This window comes from Trachypithecus francoisi, unplaced genomic scaffold (assembly GCF_009764315.1).
Source record: "Trachypithecus francoisi isolate TF-2019V2 unplaced genomic scaffold, Tfra_2.0 Lachesis_group17, whole genome shotgun sequence".
NCBI classification, from domain to species: Eukaryota; Metazoa; Chordata; class Mammalia; order Primates; family Cercopithecidae; genus Trachypithecus; species Trachypithecus francoisi.
In genome coordinates this window covers 62,158,505-62,183,069 of record NW_022681462.1, presented here as the reverse complement: position 1 = coordinate 62,183,069, position 24,565 = coordinate 62,158,505, and the positions used below count along the sequence as shown (strand labels likewise).

General features: G+C 41.6%; 1 protein-coding gene across 2 annotated transcripts in view; it reads right to left on the bottom strand.

The window, feature by feature from the left end:
* Positions 1–24,565, bottom strand: part of SRBD1 (S1 RNA binding domain 1) — a 230,814-nt gene that overhangs the window by 203,331 nt on the left and 2,918 nt on the right. For both annotated transcript variants that reach the window (XM_033175816.1, XM_033175817.1), the window contains exons 2-4: positions 19,672–19,748; positions 15,954–16,131; positions 13,009–13,395 (exon numbers count right to left, since the gene is read on the bottom strand). In XM_033175816.1, the coding sequence (XP_033031707.1) occupies positions 13,009–13,395; positions 15,954–16,131; positions 19,672–19,748 (642 nt within the window). The remainder of the gene's footprint in view (positions 1–13,008; positions 13,396–15,953; positions 16,132–19,671; positions 19,749–24,565) is intronic.

Sequence of the window (24,565 nt, the reverse complement as noted above, 5' to 3'; positions counted from 1 at the left end):
CAAAATGTTGGGATTACTGACATGAACCACCACATCAGGCAATTAATTATTTTTTTAAATATTAGTTTTAAAATATTATTTATTTAAAATCATTGGCATTTTAAATATTTATTTTAAAATATTATAAATATTTAAAATTATTTTAAATACATATTAAAATTGATGTTAATTATAATATTGAAATACTAATTATTTACAATAATATTAAAAGATGATTTATTAATTATTTAAATATTTAATTATTTTTAAGTCTATAGGTTTTAGCAAAATGCACAGTTAAGCAGAAAAGTTTACAAAAGTCAGCCTGGAAAAGAGAAAGAACAAAATCCAATGTTAGTAGCTTCCAAAAACCTAAGCAGCTCTTTCAAAATAAGGAAAAAAAGGAGTATATTGTATTATTATTTCAACCCTGAATGCCCAAGATCTGACAGAAACTGTGGTAAAAAACAGGGAAAATTTATTAAAGAATTATCATAATCAAGTGATTACCAAAATCAAGTCCAGATACATAACAGACTGAATTTCAAGACTACATATGAAATAAATGGCTAAACTCCAGAGACAATAGAGAATATCTCACTCATGGGGCATCTTAAATCCTAAGGTCTACATCTTATCACCCATTATGATGGATTAATGCTAATTCCGATAAGAATGCCAATTTTACATTTCTATCCCTGACTCTCTTCCACATGAGCTCCAGACTCATTTAGCTACCTATTTTGACATATTCTCTCGGAAATCGAATGGACATCTCAAACCTTTCATTTCCAAAGTTATCTTCTTCTCAAACTTATTTCTCCTCTGGTTTTACCCATATTATGCTATTCAAATGGCAATTCAACCCAGAAAACTAAGAGTCTAACTCTTCTAACTCCTTCAACTCTTAAATCCAATCCATCTTAAGAACCAGTCAACTTGAACTGCAAAATATTTCCTTACTCTATCACTGTTCTTCATTTCTTCTGCCCCACACCCCAGTCTAGTTCTAGCCTGAACTAATGAAATAGCTTTTACCTGTTCTCCCTGCATCCAATTCTAAGTCTCATCTATTCCAGTATACACAAAGCAACACGAATGTTATTTTCAAAATGTATACTGGATGTTGATCTGTCACTGATTTCCCATTGCATTTGGAATCCAAACTCCCTACCATGACCCAAAATACATCAGCCTCTCTCCAACCTCATCTTATCCAGTCTTTCCTCAGATCATTAGATGCCAGCCCAATAGCCTTCTCTCAGTTCCTAGAACAAGCCCAGTTACTTTGCTCTTAAGAGGCCTTCATGAGGCTCCTCCCTCTTTAGAAATGCTCCCGTTACTTGTTATCTTGCCTGACCCTCACAAAATCAACTCATTTATATTTTCTCCTGCAAACCTGTACCTTTTCCTGTTTCCTATTCCAGTCCGCATCATGTCATCTACCACAGAAACTTTAGGGGATACTGTGGTTATCTCCCACAATATTGTGGCCACCTTTCTCCATTATATAGCAGCTACATGGCTTGACAGCACTTGACCCTAACTCCAGCTCCACAGCATGTGGCTCAAGTAACCAGCTGTTTTCAGAATTAAGAGCCTGAATGCTGCATTGCCCTGGCCAGGGAGATTAGCCCAATCACCATGAAGTTTAAGATTTGGGCTGGAACTCTGGACCCAGGTACAATTTCTTCCTCTGAAGAAATAGTTTGTAGAGGTAGAAATTCAAAGTTGTAGCCATTTTATTGTTATGAGGATGGTGGTGCTAAGAGAATAGTAGATTGTTTCAGTGAACTGACCAAAATTTTCCTGTTACATAGATCAATAAATCTCCTTTATTGCTTAAACTAGTTTGAGATAGTTTTCTCTTATTGTAATCAAAAGCATTCTAATCAATAGCCTAAGCATCACTGTATATTCTCTATCACATCCCTCTACTCTGTCACTAAGGAGGCAAACAGAACTTCTAAAATGTCTGTTCCCTCTCCCGTCAAACTCTGTTTCCACTAATAGCATCTTTTATCTGAACTCATAGTAGGTTTTTATTGTTGTCTATGCCTCCCACCCATCCCATCTACATTACTACAGATTATATTTCTAAAATACAAATGCAATCAAGTCCCTTATTTTTTTTCTTTTGTTTGAACTTAAGCTCCAATGACTCTTAGCTACCTACAGGTAAAGGTCTAACCACTTCCCTCTTGAGAGGCCTTCATGAGGCTGTTCATGAAGAAGTTAGCAATCTAGAAGGGAAGATAAAATATTAATGCAAATAAGTAAAAATAAAACAGCATGGGCCAGGCAATAAGTGGTACCACGTTTTTAAAGAAGAGAAAAGATCTCCCTGAGGTAATCAAGGGAGGCCTGCTGCAGGAATAGCATTTTGGTTGACCCTTGAAAGATAGGCAAGATTCTGAAAGACAGAGATGACAGGTGGAAACGACAGGAATGCTCATCATTTTGGAACTGTGTGATTGTTAGGGCAATCCATGGGCTCCCAGTACCCATAAGCTCATCTATTGTTGAATAAAACAAACCTAAGACAGCTAAGACTCCAGACCCTGGATGGTAATAGGTCCTAACAAATCCATATGGCATCATGTATGTTATGGGAGTGTACAGTGCTGCTTACGCAAATTCGATCCTTGAAATTAAGGCTGGCCGGGCGCGGTGGCTCAAGCCTGTAATCCCAGCACTTTGGGAGGCCCAGACGGGCGGATCACGAGGTCAGGAGATCGAGACCATCCTGGCTAACACGGTGAAACCCCGTCTCTACTAAAAAATATAAAAAATTAGCCGGGCGAGGTGGCGGGCGCCTGTAGTCCCAGCTACTCGGGAGGCTGAGGCAGGAGAATGGCGTGAACCCGGGAGGCGGAGCTTGCAGTGAGCTGAGATCGGGCCACAGCACTCCAGCCTGGGCGACAGAGCGAGACTCCGTCTCAAAAAAAAAAAAAGAAAGAAATTAAGGCTAACAAAACCACATACAAGCAGTCTTCATTTTGGGGACTCCAAATTACCAAATGTTTTCCATATTGATTCAGTTGAACATTTATTTTAGCTCATATTATATGCCAATAACCATACTAAGCCAATGATAATCAAGATGTAAAAAAATCAAGTCCCTCTTCTCAAGGAGCTAACAAGCTAACAAAAGCAGATAGACATGTAAATAGTTGACATACTATATGGTTCATACTCTGACAGAAGTGTTTATACATTGTTTTAAGACCACAGGAAAGGTGGAAACATCGAACTCTGCAGCAATGGAAAAGCAACAAGAGAATGAAGGTATTTCCAGGTAGCTAAATGGGGAGGCAGGAATTCCAGGAACACAGAATAACACCAAAAGCCTCTGATGAGAAACCACTGCACATTTTTTAAATTGCTAAAAGTTCAGTAATGCTGAAATGTATAAAACTGCCTTTGCAAAAATCATAACTGAGAAAATTATTACAGTGAAAGAGATCCGACCTAACCAACTCCATCTTGTTCCTAACCTCCAAGCTGTCCTTGTCCATTCCTAGGTGTAGGCTGAACTAACTTTGGGAGGAACTTAGCTTACAGTTTAGCTTTGAAACAAAGACAATAAAAGCATTTTTGCAAAACAAACCCCCTTCCTGTCTGGGGGCTAGACTACCTTTGCAGGACTAACAAATTAGCCACAAGAGTAGAAATTATGGTTCAGGAGTTGGTATGGTTTGGATCTGTGTCACCACCCAAATCTCACCTTGAATTGTAATCCCCATAATCCCCATGTGTCAAGGGCAGAACTAGGTGGAGGTAATTGAACCATGGGGGTGGTTTCCCCCATGCTGTTCTAGTGATAATGAGTGAGTCTTACAAGATACAATGGTTTTCTAAGTGTCTGGTACTTCCTCTATTTGCACTTCTTTTCCCTGCCACCACGTGAAGAAGGATGTTTGCTTCCCCTTCTGCCAATGATTGTAAGTCTCCTGAGGTCTCCCCAGCCATGCTGAACTGTAAGTCAATTAAACCTCTTCCCTGGCCAGGTGCAGTGGCTCACGCCTGTAATCCCAGCACTTTGGGACAACGCAGGTGGATCACATGAGGTCAGGAGTTCGAGACTAGCCTGACCAATATGATGAAACCCTGTCTCTACTAAAAATACAAAAATTAGCTGGGCATGGTGGCACATGCCTGTAATCCCAGCTACTCAGGAGGCTGAGACAGGAGAATCACTTGAACCAGGGAGGCAGAGGTTGCAGTGAACTGAGATCACGCCATTGCACTCCAGCCTGGACAACAAGAGTGAAACTCTCAAAAAAAAAACCCTCTTTCCTTTATAAATTACCCAGTCTCAGGTAGTCTTCATAGCTGTGTGAAAATACACAAATTCAGGAGTCATGCAGCTGGAGGCTTCAGGATTTTAAAAATCCCCAAATTGCTCCTGGTGATAACATTCCTATTGTAAAACGTAGTATCAGTGCTTGAGATATTTTGCAGCCCCTGCACTAGATGGATCAGCCGGCAACACCCAGATTGATAACCTAGTTCATATGGTCCTGTGGCCCCCACCCAGGAACTGACTCAGCAGAAGAAGACAGCTTTGAACTCCCTATGATTTCATCTCTGACCTGACCAATCAGCACTCTTGACTCAATGGCCCCCTACCCACCAAGTTTTCTTCAAAAACTCCAATTCCCCAGTTTTCAGGGAGACTGATTTGAGTAATACTAAAACTCCGGTCTTCCATGCAGCTGGGTCTGTGTGAATTACTCTTTCTCTATTGCAATTCCCTTGTCTTGATAAATAGGCTCTGTGTAGGCAGTGGGTAAAGTGAACCCACTGGACAGTTACATGTACAAGGCGTGTGAAGATCAGGTGAGAAACACAAAGGTAGATGAGGCTACATGGTGAATTCTACAGAGTTTGAAATTGATATCCTATACTCAATATGAAGCTGTTATAGGTAGTTAGACAGACATGAGCATGGCAGAAGAGCCCCCCTCCCCAACTAGGAATGTTGGGGTGATGGTTCGGCAATCATCACATTGCCTCTCTAAAAGTGATAAATTGGCAGCCAGCCCCAGGAAGAGGCCATTTCCTGATGGTCCATACCTATTACACTAAAGTGTTAACTGAACGCAGACACTAGGGAGAAGCAACTTCCTGGGCATGCACATTGAGAAACAAAATGGTGGATATGGGTGTGATATGGGTTGGCTGTGATATGGGTTGGCTGTGTCCCCACCCAAATCTCAGCTTGAATTGTATCTCCCAGAATTCCCACATGTTGTCGGAGGGACCCAGGGGGAGGTAATTGAATCATGGGGGCCAGCCTCTCCTGTGCTATTCTTGTGATAGTGAATAAGTCTCACCAGAGCCGATGGGTTTATCAGGTGTTTCCACTTTTGCTTCTTCGTTTTATTTTGCTGTTGCCACGTAAGAAGTGCCTTTTGCCTCCCACCATGATTCTGAGACCTCCCCAGCCATGTGGAACTATAAGTCCATTAAACCACTTTTTCTTCCCAGTCTTGGGTATGTCTTTGTCAGCAGCATGAAAACAGACTAATACACAGGCACACACCACCAGAGAAGCAAATAAAGCCTCAGATGGTCTATGTACAACTTCCTAAACACACAGCACGTGCTCACCTCCCAAGCGTAAGGAAGGCACTGCACATGTGGGCAGCCCACTTTAAGGGAAGAATCACAGGAAAGGGGCCAGCCTATAGAGTCCTAGGATCAAAGTTAAACACCACACTTGACCTCAGTGCCTGGTTGGGTCTCTTCCAAGCATACTTTCCTTGCCTTTCTTTCTTGTTCTAAAGCCTTTTAAACAAACTTCCACTCCTACTCTGAAGTTTGCCTTGGTCTCTCTTGCCTTATGCCCCTCAGTCGAATTCTTTCTTCAGAGGAGGCAAAAACTTAGGTTGCTGCAGACCCTTACAGATTTGACATCAGTAACTGGGATACCTTCCACTGGTAACAAAGCCATTCAACAACGGATCCACTCGTGGTTTGGTTTCAGCTATTGAGTCAACCCCCTTTTCAAGAGTTGATGAGATCTATGAACTACAGCAGTGGTTTACAATGTGTGGTCCCCAAACCAGCAGCATAAGCATCATCTGAGAACTTGCTAAAAATGCAAATTCTTGGGTCCCAGCCAAAAGCCACTCAATCAGAAACTCTGGGGTGGGGGTTTAATAATGTGTGTTTTAGAAAAATTAGGCAAACAACAAAGAAACAACTAAAAGAGCTAAAAATAGAGAGCAAGTCTTAGAGTTGGGAAGGGGTAGGGCAAAGAACTACTACAGTTTTCACCTATAAACGATTCACATTTACTACTTTAATATTTTTAAAAAATTAACTGGCAGATAGGAATGAGAGTAAGGGGGGAAAAAATTCTAAAGAATTTTTTTTACCTCTAAGACAGAGAGGCACTTATTTTGACTATTGTCTTAGGCTAATTCCTCTATAGAGTCTATTATGTTCCAAACACTTTTACACAGTCAATATAAACTCATTTAAACTATATGAGAAAGGTACTTTATTGTTCCCATTTTACAAATGCAAAAACTGAGGGCCAAAAAGGTAAACTGCCCAAAATCGCACAAACTATAAAACCTCTTCAGCGGGGCGCGGTGGCTCAAGCCTGTAATCCCAGCACTATGGGAGGTCGAGATGGGCGGATCACGAGGTCAGGAGATCGAGATCATCCTGGCTAACCCAGTGAAACCCCATCTCTACTAAAAAATACGAGGGCCGGGCGCGGTGGCTCAAGCCTGTAATCCCAGCACTTTGGGAGGCCGAGACGGGCGGATCACGAGGTCAGGAGATTGAGACCATCCTGGCTAACACGGTGAAACCCCGTCTCTACTAAAAATACAAAAACTAGCCGGGCGAGGTGGCGGGCGCCTGTAGTCCCAGCTACTCCGGAGGCTGAAGCAGGAGAATGGCGTAAACCCGGGAGGCGGAGCTTGCAGTGAGCTGAGATCTGGCCACTGCACTCCAGTCCAGGCGACAGAGCGAGACTCCGCCTCAAAAAAAAATAAAAATAAAAATAAAAAAAAAATACGAAAAACTAGCTGAGCGAGGTGGCGCGCACCTGTAATCCCAGCTACTCAGGAGGCTGAGGCAGGAGAATGGCGTAAACCCGGGAGGCGAAGCTTGCAGTGAGCTGAGATCCGGCCACTGTACTCCAGCCTGGGAGACAGAGCGAGACTCCGTCTCAAAAAAAAAAAAAAACCTCTTCAAAAATTCAATACATGCCAAGCAAGATGATTCCTCAGGCATAATCCGCATGTGTCAAGGACACGACCAGGTGGAGATAACTGAATTATGGGGGACGGTTTCCTCTATGCTGTTCTTGGAACAATGAGTCTCATGAGATCTGATGGCTTACTGCCCTCTCTCTAAAACCTCCAAGAAAATGCTTTTTCCCAAAGTGTCCTGAGATTTACTGCTCCAAAAGGAAATTCCTATTTCCTCAGTTAAAAAGAAAACATCTTGGTATCAAGCAAATAAACTATAGCCTTAATCATCCAGGCAGCATCTGCATTTTAAAAGAACATCTAAGTTAAATGACTCTCTAATGAGTGGAATTGAGAGAATTTTCTATTCTAAATCACTCCCAAACCAGCAACTGGCCACCTCCCCTCTGAAAAGCTGTTGATTTCTGCTGTTCTCCTTACCCTTACCTAGTTATTTCACTGTATCACTTATTCTATTACACACACAAGTTTCCTTACAGATTGCAAAAAGAAAAACCAATCTATGCTGTTAGAAATCAGAAGAGTGGTTGTATGAGAGGGAAGGAGGAATTGGAAAAGGGTATAAAGGGGGATTTTAAGATGTTGGTAATGTTCTGGAAGCCTGTTGCATGGTTACACTTCTGAACATCCCTGAGCTGTACATTTATGTACAATTTTCTGTATGTTATACTTCAAAAAGAAGTTGTTTTTTTAAAAGCCCATAATAAATACTAGCAACTAAATTATATTAACAAAAAGTACCAATATAATTTCTCTTATTTAATTTATCCTGGACAAATAGGTTAAACCTAATAAGTGGTTCCGCATTTATACACAGAATTGCACTGAGATACACAACTGAGAAATGCTGACCACTTTTTTGTCTCACTTCTTTCCCCAATTTTGTCATCCCACGGTTTTCTTCACCCACATAACCCCACACAATCTCTTGCAACAAAGGGAAAATAGCTAATAAAAAAGGTTTTGTTTGCCTTTTCTCCCTGTTTAGCAAACTTTACTAAGATATTACACACGGCTGCTCAACTCCCCTACACTCACCACTCCCGAAAGAAACTGGACAACCACCACCTTTGGAGCAGTTTAATTTTCACAAAAACTGTCTGTAGCTAGTCACTTCTTCCAATTCTTACAGTTCATGGTATCCATAACATATTTGCAAAATACCTTTAACAAAAACTTGTTTCTGGTCGCAATCACACATTTGCAGTTTGGGAGAAAGGGCTGAAAAGGAGTAGGTTGCTTCTGTCAAAAGACCTGGTGATCCCCAACCCCTGATCAGGAAATAAGAAACAAAATACATTCATGTATAATGTCTGTTAAAACATTATAGGAGGCCAGTGTTTTGGATGAAGCTCCTGCAGTAGACCCCAATAGATCCTATGGTCTATAGACTAAAAATCAAAATGGACTCACCCTGGCTAAAGTTTTAGTCACCAAACTAAAACAAAGTTGTTATCTGACTTTCCAAGAAATCTAAAGAGTAACAGCCAAGTTCCCAAACAGGCCAATTTCAATCTTCAATGAGCATGATAATAAAGTTCCCTCTACTTTAATCCTTATACAAAAAGACTGAAGTAACTTCATTTTAGCTGTTATTTTTCTATTTTTCCGTCTCCCTCTCTCCACCTTACAAGGAAAGTAATCCGCGTTCTGTTGTTTCTGCTTTCATTAGTCCTATGTATAAAACCAACTCCCCTGCTCAATTCATTAGAACACTTATCCTATTTTATGAAACAAAGTGTTGCTTGATTCTAGAATCACACACCCAAATTAGATCTTTAAACTAAACTTGTAATTTTGTCCTTTCGACAAGCCTAAAACTAAATCAAGTGTTGACTATATATAGTTCTGCCTCTCCAAACAAGACAGTGATGTTCCTGAAAAAAATCTTTAGTTTTCAGAGTTGAGAAATACACCTCAAAAGGAAAAAACAGAGGACCAAGTTTTATTGTGGCCAAGACCATGGGGAATAGTACACAAAATGAAGGAAATATAAATGACATTTCCACATGTTCAACTAGTAATACATAATAATTTCTATATAATTAAGTTTCATTAACCATTCCTTGCTAACTAGATACTATTCAGGATTTCCCCAAAGAATTTGGACATACATTTTGTGGCAGATAATATGCATGTTACAGGTATTTCATTGAGTCTGGTCCATATCCAAATGTTCAAGACTTTTTCTGATTTTCTGGCTTGGTATTACTTGACTCTCATTCTTGTCAGTTCCCTCTTTTTCCAACATCTACCCCTGTTCTCAACCATGTTTACAAGCAGGAATACAGTTTTAAGACAAAATTACTTTCTCTCCCACAAAGTTTCTCCTGTTTACAGAGAAATTTTAAAAGTATAGGAAGGGAAATCCACATATATCACAAGAATTGTCTGTAAAATTCAAATTAAAATTAAGGAAGGATAATTGCAACTGGTTAAATAAAAAGAACCCAAACATGTAAATTCACACTTAATAGTTTCCCAGACAATTTCCCTAAACCCACCAGGAAAATGCTGAGCTTAATAGTTGCCATTGGCTTGCTCAGCAAAGGCGGCAGCATCCCAAAAACCACTTCCCAACTCACAGGCAAGGAGTGCCCAGATTCTCAGAGAACAGGCTTTCAGCTGTCAAAATTCACTTCAAAAAAGGAAGAAGAGGAAAAAAAGTTGCTTGGAAAGGAAAAGTTGCTTTAAAAGGAAAATCTAGTATGACTATAATTTTCAAAATATTTTCTAAGAGGGCAAAAGGCCATAAAATAGTTCTTGTGCCTTTAAATGAGACAACTTGCTTCCAAGTCACTATTCCCACAGCACAACAAAGGACATTACTACTACTGGCTTACAAATAAAACTTTTGTTTCTTTGCTTTTCCTTTGTCACTCACCTTCTGGCAGCTGGGCACCTATTGCTTATCATACACTTGTCCCTCCTCATTCTACTCAGCAAGTAATCTTGCCTTTCTCTTGGAATGTATTTTCCAAAAGGCTTTGTTTAGCTGCTATTTTAGTGACATTACAGAACTCATTAGGGAACCCAGGTATGCAACCCTAACAAAACATTAAAAGTCTAGGTTAACGAACTGCAGAACAAATTTTCTTCTCTCAAAGCTCTGAAATCAACTTTAGTTATACCTATTAAAGAAGTGATGCAAACTAGAAACTAAATTCTACAACTACCTTGAGTCAATTCTCAGTAATTTCTCAGTAATTATTAACTTTAAGATGGTTTTTCTGAACAAACGAAACTGTTTTCTGTCTATTCTACTCCTATCTGTAAAGGATTTTTTGATAACCCATTTTATCTACTAATCCATCATGATAATGTATTAAATGAATATAAAGTGCCTAGTACAGAGCCGAGCTCTTAACAAGTCATCTACAAATAAATGGTAAGTATTATTATCCCTTGTCAATTAAAGATCTGTAAACCAACACCTTAAGGTATTATGGTAAAAGAAACCTATGTAAATCTTTGCCAACAGTGACTAATCATCACCTAGATTTATAAATTTACATTATAAAGCTGAACCCTGAAGCAGACATCTTCAGGTGGCCCAGAAATGCCCTCCTTTTCTCAGAGAACACCCCCGCCCACCCAACACACACACACACACACCCCACACACATACAGAGGTGGAGCTCTGGCAGCCGTATTTCTAAAATACGATGAGGCCTCAGCACCCCAGGCACTGGACCAGAGGTAGCTACCTGATCCAAATTCAGCCAATCAGACTTTCTTCTTAAAATTAGGAACTGGAGGCCAGGTGTGGTGGCTCTTGCCTGTAATCCCTGCACTTTGGGAGAACCAGGCGGGCGGATCACAAGGTCAGAAGATGGAGACCATTCTGGCTAACATGGTAAAACCCCATCTCTACTAAAAATACAAAAAATTAGCCGGGCGTGGGGGCACATGCCTGTGGTTCCAGCTACTCAGGAGGCTGAGGCAGGAGAATCGCTTGAACCCGGGAGGCGGAGGTTGCAGTGAGCCAAGATTGTGCCACTGTACTCCAGCCTGGGCAACAGAGTGAGACTCCGTCTCACCAAAAAAAAAAAAAAAAAAAAAATTGGAACTGGAATACAGAAGTAACTGGTCAGTCTATGTAACTAATAAAACTAATGGCAATAAACTAGGGAGCTGTCATTTTTTATCCTCTGTAAAGAAGCAAGGATATCTTATCTGCTGAGAAAATAGTAACTCAAGCAGAGAAGCAGCAGAAATTGGTGATTATAAGACACCAGATAGAGAGAAAACTAAGAGCATCTTCTCTGAGTCCTCACAGTTTCCCAATTTCTGGTTCAAGCCCTTTGGGAGACTTGACCGCATTCTGTCCCTTTTGTTCTTTTAAAGGTCCCTATGTCCTTGGTGAAAAACTCTTTTCTACTTAGGCTCATTATAAAGAAGTTTCTATTACTTGTAACCTAGAGACAAAAGATTAAGGCAGGGCCACTTTCTATATCTCTTTCCCTGTAACACAGGGTGGGAAGCAGAGTCATAGAATAAGTAGCTCTTTACTATGAATAACTTATTACCAAGTCTCAAAGACCAGAGACTTCACAGTCTAAAATTTCTTAACTTCCTCCTGCACACTGTCAACTACCAGAGGTGGATCTATGTCAACAATGGAAATAAGCTTAAAAAGTGTTAGAAAAAGAAAAGAGAAGGGACGTGGTACATGTCCACCTGCCTCTGTAGGCCTGGTCTGGAACCAAGAACTTTAAGAAAGGCTTCTGGGTGAATCTGATGCAGGAAGTCCATGGACCACAGTTTAAAAACGCTGCCCTCTAGGTCTAAACGAACACAGAAAAAGAAAGCATAGAACGGAGCCTAATTATACTCTGTTTTTCCAAGATACCTTGGACTATTCATTCAGGAACAAAGGTAAGAGGAAAAGTTGTAAAGCAACATTCTATTCCTTAGTGCACCAGAAAGAAGAAAAATCATGATTAAAAATTACCAGTGACATTTTACTAATAGATAACAGAAAAGGCAGTATGGGTACAAAGACATTCCTCTGAAGAACAAAGGTGACACACAGGCAGTCCCAGATTGAGAAGTGGAATCAGGATCCAGCAGAGGCCCTTGGCTCTACAGCCACAATCACAGCAAGGGAAAGAGTACACATCAGAACCACATGGGACAGATAACAGGGAGGGAAGTCACCCCCATCTACTCTGAGAGGCACTACCACAATTTAGTCAAAAATGGTCCCAGAGTGTGCTCGGACAGACAAAAGCTCACGAGTCACTCTTCAGGTCTCTAATACTGTCCCCAAAGCCAACCAAAAAAACTGGGAGAAATCTGATTTCCCCTGTAGTAAGACATATAATTCTGGCATCTCAAGTTGGAATTCTTATAGAATTTCCTTTCAAAAATTGCTAGGTCTTGTAGTACATTACAACATCATACTAAGGGTTAACTAGATGTATGAACAGCCAGTGACCTAATCACCTACACTGCTTTTATAGGAAAATACAGTCCAAGTTCAAAGCAAAAACTTAACAAAGAACCTGTGGGGGCCCGACCAGTTGGTACAGCCTGTCTATATAGTGTATGTTCACTAAAACACCATGGCAAAGGCCAAGTGAGGCCACATATCTTAGCTGAAGAACTGATGATTAGCTACAACACAAAACAGTGTCCCCAAGAAAGTATCAAGTGGGAATGTCTCCAGAAATCATTGGCAAAACTGAAGAGAGAAGTGAAAACCCCCAGCCCTTCCCTTAGACGGTACAACCCCTATGCTAGTCAAAAAGAAAGCACTCAAACAAAAGTGACAGAAAAAGGCTGCACATACCTGTACTATGTCCCAATTCATTTCCACCTCCTCTTTAATATTATTGGCATTTGCTGGAAACTTGACAGGCTGCCCCTGAGGACATGTTTCAGTCTTCATTTTCTTTAAAGGGGACTGACCAAATGTAAAGTCATCTTCATTCTCTTCCATCTTGCATGTACCTCCGCACATAGTGCTTGTGGATGGTGTCTCTGAACTATTACTCTCACCCTCTAAGTTGCTGGCTTTGCTGGTTTCTTCATCAACTTTCAGTTTTTTGGTCCTTTGAGCTGCATGTGGCTGTGCTGAACATTTCCGTTTTGTCTTGGCTGTTTTCAGAGTCTGTACGGTATCCAATTCATTTTTTCTGTCTTCCAAAGCAGTGTCAGCAATAGCCACAGAGCTATTCTATCAAACCACAAAGAGAACATATGAGAATTAGAAGATAAAAAGCAATTTCTAGGGAATATTACTCACAAATAAAAGTGAACAAATTATTGATACACGCAATAACTTGGAAGAATCTCAAGGAAATTATGTTGAATGGGGAAAAAAGACAATCTCAAAGTTATATACTATATGAATACATTTATATAACATTCCTGAACAGATTAGAGGTTGGCAAGGGTCAGGGATGATGCAGGGAGGTGGGTGTGGCTATAAAAGGGCAACATTAGGCATCCTTGTGGTAATGGAACTGTTCTGTCACGGTAGATACACAAACCTACATGTGTGATAAAATCGCATAGAACCAAGTACATACATATACATACACATGAATGAATACAAGTAAAACTAGAGCAATCTAAATAAGATCAGTGGATTTTATCAATGTCAGTATCTTGGTTGTGATATCTTACCATAGATTTGCAAGATGCTACCATCGGGAAAAAATGGATAAAGAGTACAGGGAATTCTTCTATTATTTCTTGCCATTGCATGTCTATTTAGAAACAAGCAGTTTAATTTTTTAAAATGAGTAAAGGATAGGTCTACACATGCCAGAAAACCAAGAAGAAAACTTGCTATCAAAGTCAACCACTTAGCAGGGAGAAAAGTAACACTCATTCGCTCATACAACTCAACAGGCAACACATGCCACCAATTTCTGCTGAAGAGTAGAGGATAGAACACAGAATGACAGCAGGCTAATGTCAGGTACTTTTCCTTAACAAGAGTCCTCACAGCAGCCCACACAGGTGTCTAGAGGTGTAGGTGTAGGTGTCTAGAGACTACACTCTGCAACGCCACTGCTCCCCAATCCAAGTGACAGCTCAAGTGTGAAGAAATGAGACTTGGCACCCATCTTGGCACTGCAGATTGTGTAAATAAGACAAAGACCCTACCCCCAAGCTGGTCTGTTCTTCATTACCTAAGTGATGCAGATGGCACAAACATGAACAGTTCCCAAACCAAATATCAGTCAAAATTCTGTCTTCTCTTCTATCAAGTATTTTTTCCAGAATCACTATTAAGAATATTTAGGACGGCTGGGCGCGGTGGCTCAAGCCTGTAATCCCAGCACTTTGGGAGGCCGAGTCGGGTGGATCACGAGGTCAGGAGATCGAGACCATCCTGGCTAACACGGTGAAACCCCATCTCTACTAAAAAATACAAAAAACTAGCCGGGCGAGGTGGTGGGCGCCTGTAGTCCCAGCTGCTCGGGAGGCTGAGGCAGGAGAATGGCGTGAACCCGGGAGGCGGAGCTTGCAGTGAGCCGAGATCCGGCCACAGCACTCCAGCCTGGGCGACAGAGCGAGACTCCGTCTCAAAAAAAAAAAAAAAAAAAAAAGAATATTTAGGACTACAATAAAGAGCACTTCCACCCCAATGCCAACTTACCACCACCACCAACTGAACTTGAAAATAATGAACATTACAGAGCCCTCTGAGTATTAACTTTTTTGCCCAAAATAGAATGGATCAGAGCAGAGATATAAAGATAAAATAACTCCCAGGCCTAAAAGAGTTGATAACCTAATCAAATGAATTGACATATCTAAAGAAAGCGGCAATCATAAAGGGTGTTGTCAGCCACAGAGGAATAGAAAAAGAACCGCAGAAAGCAAATATGATCAGCGCTTTTTAAATAACACAAGAAAGAGAGGAAAGCTTCACAAACAAATTTTGAGTATTTTTACCCCAACAGTAAGAGAGCCCTGCTCTAAGGTAGATACTTCATACTGTCTCAGCTTCAAGCTATTAAAACATTCAATTGCCATTGTGACAAGCACAGTGCCTAAACCACAGTAGACATTCAATAAACTCAAATGAATGGATTTATCTCATTATCCTATTCTGAGTCCATGCTCATCAAGTAAATTTCTGATTACTATTTAATTCCCTATTTAGATTAGCCTCCAAGGAGAGCAAAATGCTGGCCATAAGAATTTCACATCTTTAAGATTATTATTTTAAACTATTAATTATTAAACCAGCACTCTGGCTGTATTTATCTCTCTTGTGAACACAGCTGATGTAAAAACACCCAAGAGAGATATATCTGTTCCCAAAATGCTGACAAAATCATGTTCCTAACTTAGAAACCCAGTTCTATCACTTACTATCTGTACACCATGAGCAAGTCACTTAACATCTCTTTCTTCAGCTTTCTCATCTATAAAATCAGCATAAAAGCACTTGCCTCAATGGCTGTTACAAAGATTAAGTAAGATCATTTAAATGAAACGCTGAGCACATTGCCTGGCTAATGGTAAGCACTCAACTATTTGCTAATGCCACCATCATTACCAGCACTACCACACCCAGACCAACTCCTAGGAGAGGGAAAAGGGAATAGACACAGAAACACAGTAAAGACCCCAAAATTAAGACCCATGGTAGGGAATGCCATTGCTGGCAGTTTTTGTCATTTACATGCCTTGTCCTACTCTGTAGAATAAGAAAGTAACATCACCAACCGGGAAGACACCACAGAGTTCCCTCCATCCAGTTGTAGCACCTACCAGCTCCTCCTTAACAACGACTTCTGAGCCATCACTGATCTGTGGGGTATTCTTCTTCACCCGAGGCATCCTCTTTGGTTTGGATTCCTTGGGAGGGGGCTGCTTACGGCTTCTGGGAACTTTCTTTTGGGGCTCCCAGGCACTATCTTCCTTGTCATCTTCTTCAGAGGCAGATGATCTAGAAGTAAATCAACAGAATAATCTCCAGGAAAATAAAAGCAAATGTCAGAGGTAAAAAAGAGGTGCATGATTCTTGAAAAAATGATAAAGTAGGAGGTGTTTAATATAAAACGGAGTGATTGAGTACAGGCTGTGAACAGTTATTGCTAAGAATTGAACCAACAGAGTTGATGACAGATCAGTGTAAAAATACCCCAGTGTACTGTAAATCACAGCTCTGTCTCTCCATTCTCTTCTCACCTAACTGACAAACACATACACACATTCATTCAAGACATAAAAAATCATTTATTACCTTAAGTAATTTACTGGGTCATGTCAAACCATAGTCAATGTGAGCTTTTCAATTTTAACAGTGAAAAGCACTTAAATAAGTTCCCAACTACTAATCAGATTCATTTAAATTGTATTAAGTTATTCAAATCAATGAAAGGATTGAGAAATGGTTCTAGGAAACACCCTAAATTACATTAAAAGCCAGCACCAAGACCGTTCCAACTGCTTTAATTAACCCTTTTTTCCTTTCACAGAATGGATTTCTTTCCTGATTAGATTGGATCAGGGGCAACTATGGTACTTTTCTAACCACCAAGAATCAAACTCACAGCAAGAGCAGAGAAAAAGCAGCCATGGGAACTCTGTTAAAGGACCATCATGCTCCTGCCAACCCAGTTAATTCCATTCATTTCTACTCTAATGTAAAAGGTCAATATTAGTGAGACTTCCTTTACTGAGATGAGTGAATACGGAGGTCTGGGTTTTTTAATGTTAAATTCTTCCTGGGGACAAAAACCTGACTGAAATTATGCTCTAGAAGAGAATAATCATGATAGGTCAAACTACTGGTGTTCTCTTCAGAGGTAACACTAAGCCTGGTAAACAAAAACAAACAAACAATCAAACAAAAAACAGGAATCATCAGAATAACATAATAGCAATGCAACTGAAAGAAACTATAATTAGAAAACCAATGAACTAGAAAACTAGGGTTCTATTCCTCATACTATCATCAAACTGAGCAGGATGACTTCTTCCCAGTATTACTGACTAACCCTATTTCACAGAGGAATATCACCAAGATTCAAGCCCTTTAGTTATTATGAAGAAAACACAAGCACAGATACATGAAGTAGTTCTAAGGCAGCTAGTCAACTCTCCTTCCCTATCACGTGAGCTCTCAGGAGCATCTGGCACTCACCTCTTAGAGCACATCCCTTATATACAGGAACCCCAACCCTTGGTTTTCACACTACTTCTTGGCAGCTTCTCTTTAGTCCTTTTTTTTTTTTGAGACGGAGTCTCGCTCTGCCGCCCAGGCTGGAGTGCAGTGGCCGGGTCTCAGCTCACTGCAAGCTCCGCCTCCTGGGTTTACGCCATTCTCCTGCCTCAGCCTCCCAAGCAGCTGGGACTACAGGCGCCCGCCATGTCGCCCGGCTAGTTTTTTGTATTTTTTAGTAGAGACGGGGTTTCACCATGTTAGCCAGGATGGTCTCGATCTCCTGACCTCGTGATCCGCCCGTCTCGGCCTCCCAAAGTGCTGGGATTACAGGCTTGAGCCACCGCGCCCGGCCCTCTTTAGTCCTTTTGACTCCTCTTCTCCCTAATCTCTAAATGTTGGAATCCCTCGAGGCTTAGTCCTCAGCCCTCTCCTCCCTCTATGCTCTCTTGCCAGCTAATCTTTTATTTTCAAAATACAGGAATCTCTATTTTATTTTTATTTATTTATTTCAAGACAGAGTCTCCCCCTGTCACCCAGGCTGGAGTGCAGTAACGTGACCTCGGCTCACTACAATCTCTACCTCCTGGGTTCAAGTGATTCTCATGTCTCAGTCTCCCAAGTAGCTAGGATTATAGGCATGCGCTACCACACCTGGCTAATTTTTGTATTTTCAGTAGAGACGGGTTTCACTATGATGGCCAGGCTAGACTCAAACTCCTGGCCTCAAGTGATCAGCTCGACTTGGCCTCCCAAAGCACTGCGATTACAGGTGTGAGCCATGGCACCCAGCTGGGAATCTCAATTTTACATAGTGTCTCCAACTTCACCTTCCCTCCTTGAGCTCAAGACTTGTATATCCACTTTCACCTGAATGTCCAGCAATCACATCAAACTCACCAAGTCCAAAACAGAATTCCTGATTCCACCACTCTCACACCTGTTCCTCTTCCAGTCTTCCCAAAATGTCTGTCATTCTTTCATAACCCAAATCCAATCCAGCACCATGTCCTGTCCACTCTACCTTCAAAATATATCCCAAATTAGACCATTTCTCATCACTTTCACATCTAGAACCCTAAGCTTCTACAATAATCTCCTTAACTCATTTCCCCTACTTCCAGTTTTGCCCCCTATAGTCTATTCTCCACCAAGAAACCAGAATATTTTACAAATATAAACCAGGTCACATAACATCCCTACCCAAAACCCTCCAGTGTCCTCCCAACCCACTTCAAATAAAAATCTAATACCAGGGAAGATCAAGTTGGAGATACTGTATAAAATTGAGATTTTTATATTGAGTCATAAGATCAGCTACCAATGGGGAAGGGAGGGGAGGAGGGGAGAGGATGTGGGGGGGGGGTTAGAATTAAGCCTTGAGGGATTCCAAAACTTAGAGGTTGGTGAGAAGAGAAGTCAAAGGGACTAAGGAGAAGGATCTAAGCCTATTAGAGCCAGATCCTACTCATTATAATCTCATGTCTTACCACTCTCTGCCTCATGTCTCTAGACTGGCCACACTGGTCTTCTTGCTGTTCCCTCAACACACCAAACATACTCTTGCCTCACGGTCTTTGCACTTGCTGCTTTCTCTATTTGGAACACCCATCCCCAAGATCTTTGCAGGTTGCACCCCCAAATCTCATCTAGATCTCTTGCCACATCTTCCAAAATAACTTTCTGACTACTCTATCCAAAATGCCCCCCCGACTGCAACCACTCACTATGCTCTCTATCCCCTGCCGTTTTATTTTTCATTATAGTACTTATTACCACAAATATTGTCAGTCATTTACTTAACAAATATCTTCAGAGCACCTAATATGACATTCTAAAGCAGAGATTCTCAACTGGGGATATCTAGCAATGTCTGGAGACATTTTTAACTGTTATAACTGGGCAGGAAGTTACTGGCATCCGGTGGATAGAGGCCAAGGATGCTGCTAAAAATCCTACAAGCCAAAAGATAGCCCCTACAACAAAGAATTATCTTGCACACAATGTCAGTAGTGCAGAGGCTGAAAAATCCTGCTCTAAAGCAATAGATAAAACTCTGTGCACTCATGGAGCTTACATTCTAGTGTAAATATTATGTTATATATTTAGTTGGTTACTTTCTCTCTCCTTTCAATACTTTATTAGCAGCACTAGACAGAACCTGGAACACAGCATGAGTTCAACAAATATTTGTTGTATGAATGAATAAAAAACAGTTTTTTCTACCCACATCACTTAAGGAGTTAGAAAGTGACAGAATGCATTACTCCTTACTAAAATATTCATCATTCCCCTACCCACATATTAAACCAGAATGCTTACAACTCAGAGAATGAAGAAAATTCATCTTTCGGTACCACACCCTGGACCTGTACTTTTGCTCTTCTTGGCAATGACATCTAGAAGAAACAGAACATAAAATCAGCAACACTTGAATATTCTGATTACTGGCTATAAATAATGGGTCATTCAAAACTAACACTTCATAGAAAAAAACAAAAACAATGATGTTTATTCACAAGCCCAAACACCAGTTTCCCCTGCTATGTAGCTGTCAATTAAAAGAGTAGCCGGCTGGGCACGATGGCTCATGCCTGTAATCCCAGCACTTTGGGAGTACAAGGAGGGTGGATTACCTGAAGTCAGGAGTTCGAGACCAGCCTGGCCAACATGGTGAAACTCAGTCTCTACTAAAAATAAAAAATTAGCCAGGCATGGTGGTGGGTGCCTGAAATCCCAGCTACTTGGGAGGCTGAGGCAGGAGAACCACTTGAACCTGGGAGGTGGAGGTTGCAGTGAGCTGAGATTGTACCACTGCACTACAGCCTGGGCGACAGAGTGAGACTCGGTCTCAAAAAAAAAAAAGAGAGAGAGAGACAGAGAGGAGCTAACAGTCTTCCAAAGTCTTCCAATGATTTAAAAGCCTTAAGAGTATGGGCCATCTTTTGAAAAATATAAACTCCTACAGGCTGACACCCTGTAGGAGAGTTGTGTGCTTCATTTGTTAAGAATTGTCTGCTTAAGTATTCTGTGTTATTTTATGATAATACTATCAGGCAGCCACTTACAAAGTCCTTTATTAAACTATATCTTGGGCCGGGCACGGTGGCTCAAGCCTGTAATCCCAGCACTTTGGGAGGCCAAGACGGGCGGATCACGAGGTCAGGAGATCGAGACCATCCTGGCTAACACGGTGAAACCCCGTCTCTACTAAAAATACAAAAAAAAACTAGCCGGGCGAGGTGGCGGGCGCCTGTAGTCCCAGCTACTCGGGAGGCTGAGGCAGGAGAATGGCATAAACCCGGGAGGCGGAGCTTGCAGTGAGCTGAGATCTGGCCACTGCACTCCAGTCTGGGCGACAGAGCGAGACTCCGCCTCAAAAAAAATAAAAAAAATAAAAAAAAATAAACTATATCTCAAAGACAGAAACTTTTTTTCCTTTTTTTTGAGACGGAGTCTCGCTCTGTCCCTCAGGCTGGAGTGCAGTGGCACGATCTCGCCTCACTGCAAGCTCCACCTCCCGGGATCACGCCATTCTCCTGCCTCAGCCTCCTGAGTAGTTGGGACTACAGGCGCCCGCCACCGCGCCCGGCTAATTTTTTTTGTATTTTTAGTAGAGACGAGGTTTCACTGTGGTCTCGATCTCCTGACCTTGTGATCCGCCCGCCTCGGTCTCCCAAAGTGCTGGGATTACAGGCGTGAGCCAACGTGCCTGGCCCTTTTTTTCCTATTCTACGTATTCTTTTTTTTTTTTTTTTTTGAGACAGAGTTTTGCTCTTGCTGCCCAGGCTGGAGTGCAACAGCACAATCTCGGCTCACCGCAAGGTCCACCTCCAGGGTTCAAGCGATTCTCCTGCCTCAGCCTCCCTAGTAGCTGGGATTACAGGCATGCGCCACCACACCTGGCTAATTTTGTATTTTTAGTAGAGACAGGGTTTCTCCATGTTGGTCAGGCTGGTCTCGAACTCCCGACCTCAGGTGATCCGCCCACCTTGGCCTCCCAAAGTGCTGGGATTACAGGCGTGAGTCACCGTGCCCGGCCTATTCTATATATTCTTAATGCATAAAGTAGAGGTCTCTCTACAAAGTCAGCAATGAAATAAATGATGCTGATTGACTGAGTAAGCAGCCAGGTTATTCTTAAAACAAGATAACCATTCCCTTATAATAAAAGCTCATTAAACTTAAATAAAATGATTAATCACTAAGTGACTAAAAACTATTTACCAAATTCGAAGGCCAAGCTGTAAAAAAAAAGTTAAGACAAATAACCAGAGACATCACATAATACAGGAAAGTAAATAAAATTACTTTAGCTGTTAAGATTAATTACCTAAAGAATGTATGCCGGCCGGGCGCGGTGGCTCAAGCCTGTAATCCCAGCACTTTGGGAGGCCGAGACGGGCGGATCACGAGGTCAGGAGATCAAGACCATCCTGGCTAACATGGTGAAACCCCGTCTCTACTAAAAAATACAAAAAACTAGCCGGGTGTGGTGGCGGGCGCCTGTAGCCCCAGCTACTCGGGAGGCTGAGGCAGGAGAATGGCGTGAACCCGGGAGGCGGAGCTTGCAGTGAGCTGAGATCTGGCCACTGCACTCCAGGCTGGGTGACAGAGCGAGACTCCGCCTCAGAAAAAAAAAAAAAAAAAAAAGAATGTATGCCAAACCATAAGGACTGCACTAGACTCTGACATGTTTGGAACCCTTCAAACAAGTTTCTGACCCAGTCATATGTTATAATGCCTCTGGTTCTAACATCCACTTAGAAGAGGAAGTAATCTCTCATGGAAATACTAAAGGGTTGTCACAAAAGGGAATATGTTCTCCCAGCAGCTATAGCTCAACTCAGTCCCGTAAGTGCACAATGATTGGGCAAAATAGTGCTCAGAGGGAACCAACAGAACAACAGGAAAGCAGTCTGCAGGAAGTAGACAGGATAATCTTCCATCTTTCCCTTCACTCTCTTTTTGGCATATTAGGTTATAAAGGTCATCTTTTCACAAATTAGCACTTTTTAGACATTGATCATGAAAGAATAGATAATTGTGATTTTTATATTATGTGTATCTTACCACAACAAAATAAGAACGCAGGAAGTTAGTGTATGACAAGGGTGGTATTTCAAATCAGGGCAGGGCAAAAATTGACTATTCAATAAATGGTATTGAGACACCTAGCTATTCCTCTAGAAGAAGAAAAGGAGTTTAATGACTACCTCCACGCCATTAACAAAAATTTATTCCCTAATAACTAACAGTTTAAAATGTACAAAATAAAACTACAAAAGAACCCAGAAACAAAGGTGATTCTTTTTTTTTTTTTGAGACGGTGTCTCGCTCTATCGCCCAGGCTGGAGTGCAGTGGCCGGATCTCAGCTCACTGCAAGCTCCGCCTCCCGGGTTTACGCCATTCTCCTGCCTCAGCCTCCCGAGTAGCTGGGGCTATAGCTGCCCACCACCTCGCCCAGCTAGTTTTTTTTTTGTATTTTTTAGTAGACACGGGGTTTCACCGTGTTAGCCAGGATGGTCTCGATCTCCTGACCTCGTGATCCGCCCGCCTCGGCCTCCCAAAGTGCTGGGATTACAGGCTTGAGCCACTGCGCCCGGCCAAGGTGATTCTTTTCTTTTCTTTTTTTTTTTTTTGAGACGGAGTCTTGCTCTTTCGCCCAGGCTGGAGTGCAGTGGCCGGATCTCAGCTCACTGCAAGCTCCGCCTCCCGGGTTTTACGCCATTCTCCTGCCTCAGCCTCCGGAGTAGCTGGGACTACAGGCGCCCGCCACCTCGCCCGGCTAGTTTTTTGTATTTTTAATAGAGACGGGGTTTCACCGTGTTAGCCAGGATGGTCTCGATCTCCTGACCTCGTGATCCGCCCGTCTCGGCCTCCCAAAGTGCTGGGATTACAGGCTTGAGCCACCGCGCCCGGCCGGTGATTCTTTTCATACTCTTGAAAAGAGTTCGTCTTGAGTGGAGATGGGGAAATGGAGGTTTTCCTAAATATTACCCCTCAAATTCCAAAACCAAAAAGACTAACAGATTACAACACATAAAAATTAAAATCCCAAGCCAGTAGTGGGAGCATTTGAGAAACCAAGCCAATTTACCCTGCAGTATTCTCAAAAAATAAAACAAAAAAATTCACATGAAGCAGTAGCTGATACCTTTGGAACTAAAAGGTGAAAGGGGTTAGGGCTGTGTGTAAACTGACAAAGGAATATCTCTAGGTGTCCTACCTCACTTCATTCTATTAGGCAACTGCCCCAGGAAAAAGTCTACAACTTTATTCTCTGGAGAAGGTATTAATGAAACAGTCTCTAGACTGTGGGCATGGGGACTATACAGACTGAATGCTAAAGGCAGAGAACCCTAGTCTTCCGCCACTAAGATCCCAAAATAGGGCACTCTAAGGAGAAGAATGGGAAGGCTTTTCTCTGGAGAATCTAACCAATCCAACAGTAAAAACTTGAAGGTGCTAAGCTTCCCATCAAACCCACCCACCCAGATCACCTTACAATCACTCTTACCACCGCATTCTACAACATGCCTGAATTCAGAACATTCCCACACAGGCTACCATACACCAATTCTAGCTCCACACTTCAGCCTTAACAGAAATGTGTTTAAAATAGGGACAGGCAAACCCTTGACAGGCTTATGCTTTTGCTTAACCATTATCCTTAAAGAAGGCTCCCCTGAATCAAATATTTCCAACTGCCTCTTTATTAGGCACCCTGAAAGCAATATACCATGGAAAGATGAGTAAGTTGTAATATTTCTTTTCACAAATGGAAAAAATATGAATGTAAAAGGAAAGGTGGGAAAGCAGAATCTGCATGAACACACAAGCCAATTTCAAGCATATCAGATTTACAAAGAATACATACAAAAGCTGAAGACTTGGAGATTATGTCTTTAAAACTACCTACGACAGGTACACCCCCAGGAGTATGTATTCTCCAGTTTAAACACCAATAGTCTTGAGGCCTGTTTCTCCATCTCCACTATTCCCATGTCCTCTTACTTTGTATCATAAAACCTGTTAGATTAACCAAAACCTCATCCATCTCCATGGTTTTACACACCGATGTCACCTACTTATTAACAATCCTAATCCCTCCATCCCAAAACTTGCCTTTAACATTCAGATTTCCATAATAACTGCCTGTCTCTGAAACTATTTAGATGTCTCACAGTTAACTAAACTTAACACATCCACAAT